Source organism: Sparus aurata, chromosome 13, assembly GCF_900880675.1.
Source record: "Sparus aurata chromosome 13, fSpaAur1.1, whole genome shotgun sequence".
In the NCBI taxonomy this organism is placed as follows: domain Eukaryota; kingdom Metazoa; phylum Chordata; class Actinopteri; order Spariformes; family Sparidae; genus Sparus; species Sparus aurata.
The window spans coordinates 4,039,804-4,049,186 of record NC_044199.1 but is presented as its reverse complement, the minus strand read 5'-3'; the positions used below and the strand labels follow the sequence as shown (position 1 = coordinate 4,049,186).

General features: G+C 40.2%; 1 protein-coding gene across 2 annotated transcripts; it reads left to right on the top strand.

The window, feature by feature from the left end:
• Window positions 1-2,781: 2,781 nt before the first annotated feature.
• Window positions 2,782-7,528, top strand: LOC115594011 (complement C1q-like protein 3). Of its 2 annotated transcripts, XM_030437771.1 has the most exons (5): window positions 2,782-3,024; window positions 3,481-3,543; window positions 6,803-6,865; window positions 7,021-7,149; window positions 7,230-7,528. In XM_030437771.1, exons 1-5 carry the CDS (start codon window positions 2,793-2,795, stop codon window positions 7,511-7,513), a joined length of 771 nt encoding a protein of 256 aa, XP_030293631.1. In that variant the 5' UTR covers window positions 2,782-2,792; the 3' UTR covers window positions 7,514-7,528. The 2 variants fall into 2 exon arrangements, with proteins under 2 accessions (XP_030293631.1, XP_030293632.1); XM_030437772.1 differs by lacking the exon at window positions 6,803-6,865.
• Window positions 7,529-9,383: the final 1,855 nt, after the last annotated feature.

Below are 9,383 nucleotides of genomic sequence, written 5' to 3'. Positions count from 1 at the left end.
CAGTTAAAAGGATAGAAATATGTAAGATAGTAGATAAAATAAAATTGTACCGAAGATAAATAAAAATGAAATTATTTAAGATTAAAATTGTTTTAAAAAACAAGATAGAAGCAACAACATAAAATATGATAGAACCACATGAGAACGGAATAAGAATTTAAAATATTAGTTAAAAGCCTGATTAAAAAGGTGTGTCTTTAACCTTCCCTTAAAAATATCAACAGTCTCTGCAGACCTGAGGTTCTCCAGCAGGCTGTTCCACAGGTGGGGGCCATAGTGGCTAAATGCCGCCTCACCGTGGGTTCTAGTTCTTGGTTTTGGTATGGATAAAAGGCCAGAGCCGGAGGACCTCAGGGTCCGCGAGGGTTGATATGGTAAAGCAGCTCAGATAAGTAGGAGGGCGCAAGGCCGTTAAGACATTTAAAAACCAGTAAAAGAACCTTAAAATCGATCCTGAAGCGGACGGGGAGCCAATGCAGTGACTCTAAAACTGGTGTAATGTGCTCCCGCCCTCTGGTCCTCGTCAGCACGCCTGCGGCTGAGTTTTGTAATAATTGGAGATTTAGAGAACTCTTTTTGTGAAGACCAGAGAGCAGGGCATTACAATAATCTAAGAGACAGGAAATAAAAGCATGCATTAGCACCTCCGTACTGTCTAAACAAATGAAATAAACAAACTGACCTTAAAAGACAACACAGTTTCATTCTGTTTTACTTTGTTTATATGTGGCGGACCCTGCCACCTTTCTAGCTTCTAACAGTGTGTATTCAGGTGTAGGGAAAATAGATATTTCTGAGTTTGTATTATTAAATCGTTAATATAATAACTGTTAAGATTCTGACTTTTAATTTCTTCTCCAAAACTACAAAGTGCCTCCTTAATCTAAATAACACAGTTCACTATAGAACATTATGAGGCTCTGTATCTTTGTATTGTATAACAGTGGCGGTTCTAGGGGGGGCCAACAGGGGCCAGTGGCCCCATAACTCTGAGTCTGGCCCCCCTGTATAGTGTATATAGTGCCCAAATATGGTGTCACTGCACTCACAGCAGTTCTACAGTATATATTCAATAGTGTGATGTCTTTATACAAAATGAATGAATATGCTCAGATAGATGTTCATGTTTGCCTTCTGCATCTGTGCTCAAAGTTACTGGTTTTACTTCAAACTCATCTGAATAGGATGTGGCTGTTCTGGACTACCGTGCACCGAGTCTGGCAGCAAACAGCATCTCCACACATTTCAGCGGCGATCGTGAGGCGGCTGTCGTGTTGGATGTGGCCTGTGGCACCGGACTGGTGGCACAACAGGTGAACCTACAAGACCAAAAGTGATCCTTCTCTGTCGATCTCTAGTTTGTTTGGTAAATGTAAACATGTGTTTTCTTCTTTGCATCAGCACCATGACAACCTGCAGTACAAAGCCTCGCTGGAGCGTGAGCTGAAGCAGATGGAGGAAGAGGGACATGGAGGTATACCAGAGAATGAACTGCGAACATGTGCGGACTGACTGCTGTGATCAGCTGTTTTCTGGTTTTAAAATTCCTCGGCTGTGGGTCGCACATCAGTGCATGTCATCGACAAAAAGGACAGATGAATTGGTGGCTTGCTGCCCAGTATAAAAACAGCTATTAACTATGCAAACAAGGGCAGCCATGCACTGCAGGCACACTGTCAAACAGAAGTGCACAGGAAGAAGGTGCAGGTCACAGCATCAACACGTGTTGCCAGCACCTTTCTTCCACGCAGAGAGACAGCAACTTTTTCTAAACCCATGTTGGTCTTGTCAAAACACACTCTTTGCGGCAGATTGCGCATGTCATGAGAGAGGTTGTCAGTCTCATTTCTTATATAGCATAATGTGACAATGTATAGATAGATGTATGTATAGATACATTCACTGTCTTGTAATTCTGCTTGATTTTGCTTAAAAAATGCATCAGATTGATGTTTAAATATGAAATATTCAAAAAATTTCGTCCGGGGGAGCATGACCCCGAACGTATCCTTCTCACCTTTTTCACCCCTGACCCGTTTTCATGCCTGATGTTACATGCATAGACATGTTGCAGTGAAAGTGACATCTATTGTTGTCCTGCTCGTAATCCACCTCCGTTTTCTACAAATGCAAACTTGTCAATATGCATTAAAGTCTTCCTGATGAAAATATGAATGAGAAACTGTGTTTACTGTGCATTAATATCTGCATTGATAAAAATTGTGCATTTCATAACTCACCACGAAGATTTAAGATTCAGATTTTCTAGTTAAAGACAATAAAAGCAACAAACAACATTGAAGGAAACAAACTGATGATAAAAAGTAAGAAGAAGTGGAGGAATTGATGCAACATCATGTAGAAAACTGGCATTTTGTGCGATTCAGCATAAAAATAAATGAAGATCTGAACCTTGACTTTTTGACCCCTGACCCACTCTCAGGTCGATCACAGTGCTCAATCCAAGCATGATTTTCATATAAATTTAGAACATTTGTAAAAGAATGAGCTCAGAAGAGAGACTCAGTGAAGACATGTCCATGTGTGTGTATTAATAAACACAGTGTTGACACAGTTGTGACTACATGAGAGGGTGTCACAGTTAAAGTGTTCCTCCAGCCTGTAGCAGCTTGTATTTTCTCACCAGCACAGAGAACATATTGAATAATCTGAGGCCTTGAATCAAACTGTCAAACAAGAAACACTTGTTGTTTTTCCCATTCGTTCAGCCAGCTGAAGTTTGGAGACGATATAAGACAGACCCACTCTACCACTGTACCTTTGTGGAGACGATGAGGGTTGTTGTTGGTTTGCTGTTGTTGCTGCTCGGTCTGTGTGGATCAGGGGCTCAGGGGGAGGCTGGAGGCCTCGGTGAGGTGGCTGAGATCAACCAGAACACAGATCCAAAAGATGCAGCTGAGGAATCGACCAAGCAGATCACAGATCAAACCACCTCTGACATTTGGACGGAGCTGAGGGCACTGAGAGACATGGTGGTGGAGCTGCTGCAGAGAGAGAATTCAGGTACAGACTGATTACTTTTCCTGTTCAGTGATGATCATGTTCCACTGAAGTGTGTCAGTGTAATGATGTACTTACTGTGAGCTCAATAAGCTTTAAACATCCATATGATACGGATAATTCAACTTCATTTAATGACAAATACAACAGATATATATCTTGATTGTTTTTGTATTTTTTCTATTTTTTATTTTGACTGACGACTACTGAGAGCAAAAAAATAATGGCACATGTCAATATGATATAATCATTATTATTCAATCATCATTACTGATGAATTTATATGTGCATCAGTCTTCTGTTGCAGCTGATAAAGGTGAAGTTATTTTTAATTACTTTATAGACTCCTTGGTCGGTTGAGAATTTCCCCCACATATCTATAAAGTTTTATCTTTTATTTAATGTTATATTTTGATGTCTGCTCTGTTCTGTGATTCACTGTCATTACATTAACTGCAGACCTGCAGACCAGACTGAGCAGCAGTGATTCCAGGATTGACCAGCTGGAGACAGAAAATGCAGGTGATGAAGTGCATCAGTACACAATGAATTTATTGCGAGCTCCAGAATAAAGCTGTAACAATCCACGTGGTATGGATGAGATAATTACACTACATTTAATCAATGTTAAAACATAGCTTGTGTTTTCTAAACTTGGTTAGAAATGTATTCAACCATTCACAAAAATAAATCAAACTTGTGTTTTTCCGTCCAAGCCACAGAACTGACATCTTTGGGAACTAGACTGACGGCAACCTGAGAGCAAAACAAGTGACCGAGAAAAAGCAGGAGTGTGATTCTTCCGGATAAATCCGGAAATTCGGCTTTCCGGACCTGAAAATGAGGCTCTCGTAAATCTAGGGGCGGGGGGTTCCGTAAGGCACGGGTCGGGTTACGGGTATTGGTAAATTTAATGACCGGCCACCGCTGTCAACGTATTTTGTGCCTCTGATACATGTCTTAATGTCACTCGGCAAGTGGTCCATTTATTTGTCACGACGGAACTTCATTCGAAGCAGAGCTCCACCAAACAGCCTGCAATCGTCGCGGAAGGTTATCTGATGTCAGGGACGTGCACATGATTATAGAGGGGCAGGGGCTCAAAATCAGAAAAGGGCAGTATGTGCACGCACACAGCACACGCCAAAAAGATTTTCAGGCCTTAATAACACAATGTGTAGATTAATTAATGTAAAAATAATAAACAAAGTACTTATATAAATCTAGTACTTAGCTGTGTATCTTGTGTAGCTGTGAGTGATATGCCATTGCCATTTCTTTTGTGTCAACAAATTATTGTCAACATGAGTTTATTCACATTATCATAATACTGAGGTTTGGCAGACATGCAATTCAGCTGCAATTCTTAAAGAGCAATAAAACACTGGTTTATTATTTGGCTATCTATTGGAGGGCAAGTGCAAACTAGAAATACAGGCTGCACATCTAAACATGTGACAAAACCAAGAAATGACAACTGTGACTGTTAATAGGAACTGCAATGTTTACAGATAAACAGCCACAAAGACAGTCGTCAGATTATTCTTAACTCTCATTAACAAGCAGTTATCTTAACAAGCACAGATGGACACTCCTCTGAAATATGACTCATATTTAAGCACGTTGAATAAGTGGAAGGTGACTTGTTAACCCCCACAAGGAAGTTAGGTTGCTCCACTGTCACGTCTCATCTGTGTGCGTGGTGGAGTTCGCTCTCTCTCTCTCTCTCTCTCTCGCTCTCTTTGTCTTCAAAATAAAAGCTTTACATTGCACCCCATTGGAGTTTAGAACCGGGTTCTTAGCAGGGGGGCTTTTAAGATAACCGTGGCATTTTTTTAATACCGCCTTTTTTCACATCCCTATGCATAACAGGAATTTGCCTATTCATTAAAAAAAAACACACAAAAAGGGCACTTTTTAATATGAGATAAAAAGGGCAGGGGCTCAAGCCCCCCTTCGGCCTTATGTGTGCACGTGCCTGCTACTGCTGGATTTTGAACGCCACCGCAGTTTTGCAGACATGATTTTTGTCAGTTTATATCGCGGGGGCAAATGGCGAACTTGCACACAGTGAACGCACTACACCCTAAATTGTCTTGGAATCGATTTTTACTGTCATTACTGCTATTTGTATAATTTCTACAAGTCACCGTTTAAGTTGAGTGACTGAAATCCTCGTCATCCTATTCAGAGGCTGCAAAAGGCTCATCGAATCGGGGTGAAGTTAATTTCAGGTTGGATGTTAGGCGGATATTCACTCGGGTCCAGCAGCGACTTTACTGAGGAGGTCAGCTCACTTCACAGAGCCTCGCTGAATCACTGGAGACTGATTTAGGGGCCGTCATTAAATGAATGAGACACAGCCCTTTTTTATTGTACTTTGCTTCCTCTATATGCAGAAATGATGATTTTTTTTTTCTCAATAGCTTCCATGTCATGTGACCCACTGACTTCTGAAACAGATTCTGTTTCCAATGTCAACTTCTACACTATCTTGTCTCATGTCTTAGATTCTGATGCCGATAATGAATTTTTTTTCAAAATTCTCACCAGTAGTCACCATATAAAGGGTTATTTTTAAAACATTTCCTCCGGGTGGCGTGCCCCCAGACCCCCCTAGTGTTGCTGGTTAGCGACTCAGGGCACCACTGCTACAAAAAATTAGGGGAAACACTGTGTTATAAGAATTTTGGACGTATGGGCCAAACTATTTCTTTTTAGCTGAGACCAACAACGGGAATAAAAAAATGTAAAGACAAACATTGCCGTATAGGAGCCGTATATTTTCCTGCATTTTTGTCCTTTGCCAGTCACAACTATGAAAAAGAGAATGCATAACTTGCATAACTTTCATGGTTTGTTATTGTCTATGATATTATTGCAAACTTTGTTAAGAATAACATGTGTTACACTGAATGCAATTTTAGTTAATTAGTCATTAGCCAAAGTGTCGACCTTATGATGGCGCTATTGGAAACATCAAGAGATGACCAGACCAATTACAATTTATATGGAGGATGGAAACTATAATCAGGAAACTACAACGTGACTCATATTTCAAACTTTTACACTAATTCTCCAATGTTTTCCCCCAGGATAGAAATTAATAATTCATTGTTGAATTAATGTAATGGTCACACAAAATTGATATTAATCGCCTGTTTTTAGAAATATTGCAAATCACTCAACACTGGTACTTTACTTCACAGCCCCACAACATGATCCAATAGTGCACCTGTAACTGGATCTTTACTGGTTCCTGTCCCCTCCTCCCCCATGCTTTCCCTTTCATGTTCAGAGACACGTTCATCTGTAGAGTAAGAAAGGCAAATAAATATACCAATGTGGCACACTTGTCTGCACATGTCTGTCAAAAACTCAGTATTAACAACAGCTTCAATGCCAGACTGATGGGTTTTGGCTAACCACCCTCTGCCTCTGGCATCCTTTTCCCTAACCCAACCACTAGAAATGATCAAGAAGTTAAAGTTGCGTGAACTAAACCAAACCTTAATCACACAGGTGTCCGATGATGATTGATCCTTCTTATTCAGTTTATACAGTCATATATTGATTGTTTTTGTCAACATTATTTTGACATTTTAGACATGAAGGCTCGTTGGACAGTAAGAGTCACATTATGATTTAACTTGTGATGGATATTTCTGATAGTTTTGCACATCTTTGTGAGCGCTGGTTCAACAGAAGGGATGAGAGTTAAAGTTACTGTAAACGATGTGTTGGTCTGTTCTGTGATTCACTGTCATTACATTAACTCCAGACCTGCAGACCAGACTGAGCAGCAGTGAGTCCAGGATTGACCAGCTGGAGAGAGAAAATGCAGGTGAGGGTTGTATCTACTCACACACACACACACGCACACACACACACACACACACACACACACACACACACACACACACACACACACACACACTTTGCCTACTTGGTCTGATTAAGTTGAATTATCAAATTAAATGTTCTTCTTTCTGTCATCAGAGAAACCAAAGGTGGCCTTCTACGCAGCTCTGACTAATGCAGGAACTCTTGGACCATACAACATAGACATCACACTGAAATACAGCAAGGTCTTCACCAACATTGGCAATGCTTACAGACCATCTACAGGTAACATACTGCAGCTCACATGTGGACATTTTACATACATCAGTTGTTCCTGTTTTTCATTTTCTGCTCTCACTCTGTAGGTTTCTTCACAGCACCAGTCAAAGGTGTCTACAATCTCCAGTTCACTGTGATGAGTTACTCTGCTGGTAATTCAGGTGTATATGTGTTCAAGAACAACCAAAGGATTATGCATAACTGGGAGAGGAACAAAGAGGATAGGGTTCCTGAGTATTTCACTAACTCTCTGGTGTTGGAGCTGACAGCAGGAGATGAAATTCACCTGGTTCTCCCATCAGGCTGGTCTATCTATGATGATGTTAATAATTACAACACCTTCAGTGGCTCCCTTCTCTTCACATTGTGAGGATGTTGTTCAGGCTGCTGTGTGGCTGATTTGTCACAAACCCTGTTGTTATTGGCTGAACTGTGAATCTTTATAAAATGCTGATATATCTCAGCACTGCTGCCTCCAGGACAACTTTCTGTACATTCACTGCATGTATCAAATAATGTGATTCTCAATCTGACTTCACTTTTGTGTCGTCACATGAAAACAATTTAAAATAAATCAAAGTTGCATTCAAGTGTTTGGATTCTGTTTGTTATCATTGACTGTTGGCTGTGAAGCCTGAGATGAGTTTTATAGATTCACTACATGAGTCTCATTCTGACCTTTTGCATCTCAGGCCTCCTTATTAAAATAAATTAGATGACCCTCCATTTTTACTTCAACACAACATGAAGTTACTACAAAGTCTGTGTGATTTACTGCAGCTGACTCTCTCTGTATATCAGAGTAATACCGCCCTCTGGTGGTGAAAGATTTGTACTGCATCAAAGAGTTTGAACAGACCTGAGAGGGTGTGTGGCCTGAACACTTCCAATGAACTGTTGGTACATATCAACATACATTGTGAAAATACTGTATTTGGTTGAAGATCTGCATCAACATAAACACAGAAGCTACACAATAATGACGTGAACAACATTTTTGGTCAGGGATTATTTTTAAATTCAATACCGTCTTTAGAAAAAGTTCTTGCATTAGATTATTGCAATTTGTTTTTTTGAGGCTGTGGGAAATTATTAAAAACAATAATATCCGTAAGAAATTGTAAATACAGAAGCTTTTGGTCATTTTCTTTCAAACTAGCAAAGTGTTTCTCAAACTTAGCTTTTAAAAAATAACATCTTAAAACTAATTCCCAACTTTCTGATTATTAAATGAACAAGCTCTGATTAAATGTGATTAATATTAGACGAATATCCTATTTTCTAACACATGATACAAAAGTGGCCATTTTTTAAATCTCCTGCAAAAGACAAAATCAAGTATGACAATATTTTTGACTAAATACCTCAACATTATTGTGACAGTGTTGTAGGGGTGACTGTTGTTATCAGAAAACAGTAACACATTGAGATTTTTGTTAAATAATCATCAATAATGTTGATTTAATGTCTAAGTGGGTAAAGACGAGTATTAAAACGTGTAGAACAAACTGCTGAGTTCAGAAAATGATATCACTTCACTGTGATGCAGCTTTTAGACACTTCACGTCTATCTAACAATCCAAAATGTGAGACAATAAAGCGTCTAGTCTCAGGATATGTTATCGATACACTGCCCAGCCCTGATTAAAGATCATTCTTGATCAGTGACATATAATGTGAAAAACAACATGGTAATCATGCTCCTAAACATATTAATTGCAACTTAGAACAAAAGTTTGACGAGCGGATGTGTGCAGGAGCAGCGTCTCCTTGTGACACTCCATCAGTGTTCCATCTTTGTTTTGGTCTTTCATTTGTGTTTGCTTGCGGTTTTTGTAACTCACTTCATGAACTGTCGTTCCGACAACTGGCTTCTACTCACAGTACCTGTTAGGCTTAACCCCCAGATTTGTAAGTGTTGACCTGCGAGGCAAACTGTTTCTTGCCTGTTCACCTTGTGGTTCTGGCTGTACTGCAGCTTCCTGCATATCCTCTGGCTGTTGTGGATCTGTCGGCTGTGGTGGTCCCACTGGTTGGCCCTCTGCAGGTCCTCGAACTGGTATTCACTGGGGCCTAAGAGGAAGCATTAGAAGGAACCCCCTCACCATTGTCGTGTCCTGTGGCTGTTCTGCTTCCGGTGGGGGGGGGGGGGGGGTTTCTACTGGGGGGTACAAGCAAGGTCTCAGGTTATTACAATTAAAAGTTCTTTCAGGTTCCTCATGACCCTCTGGCCAAACTCT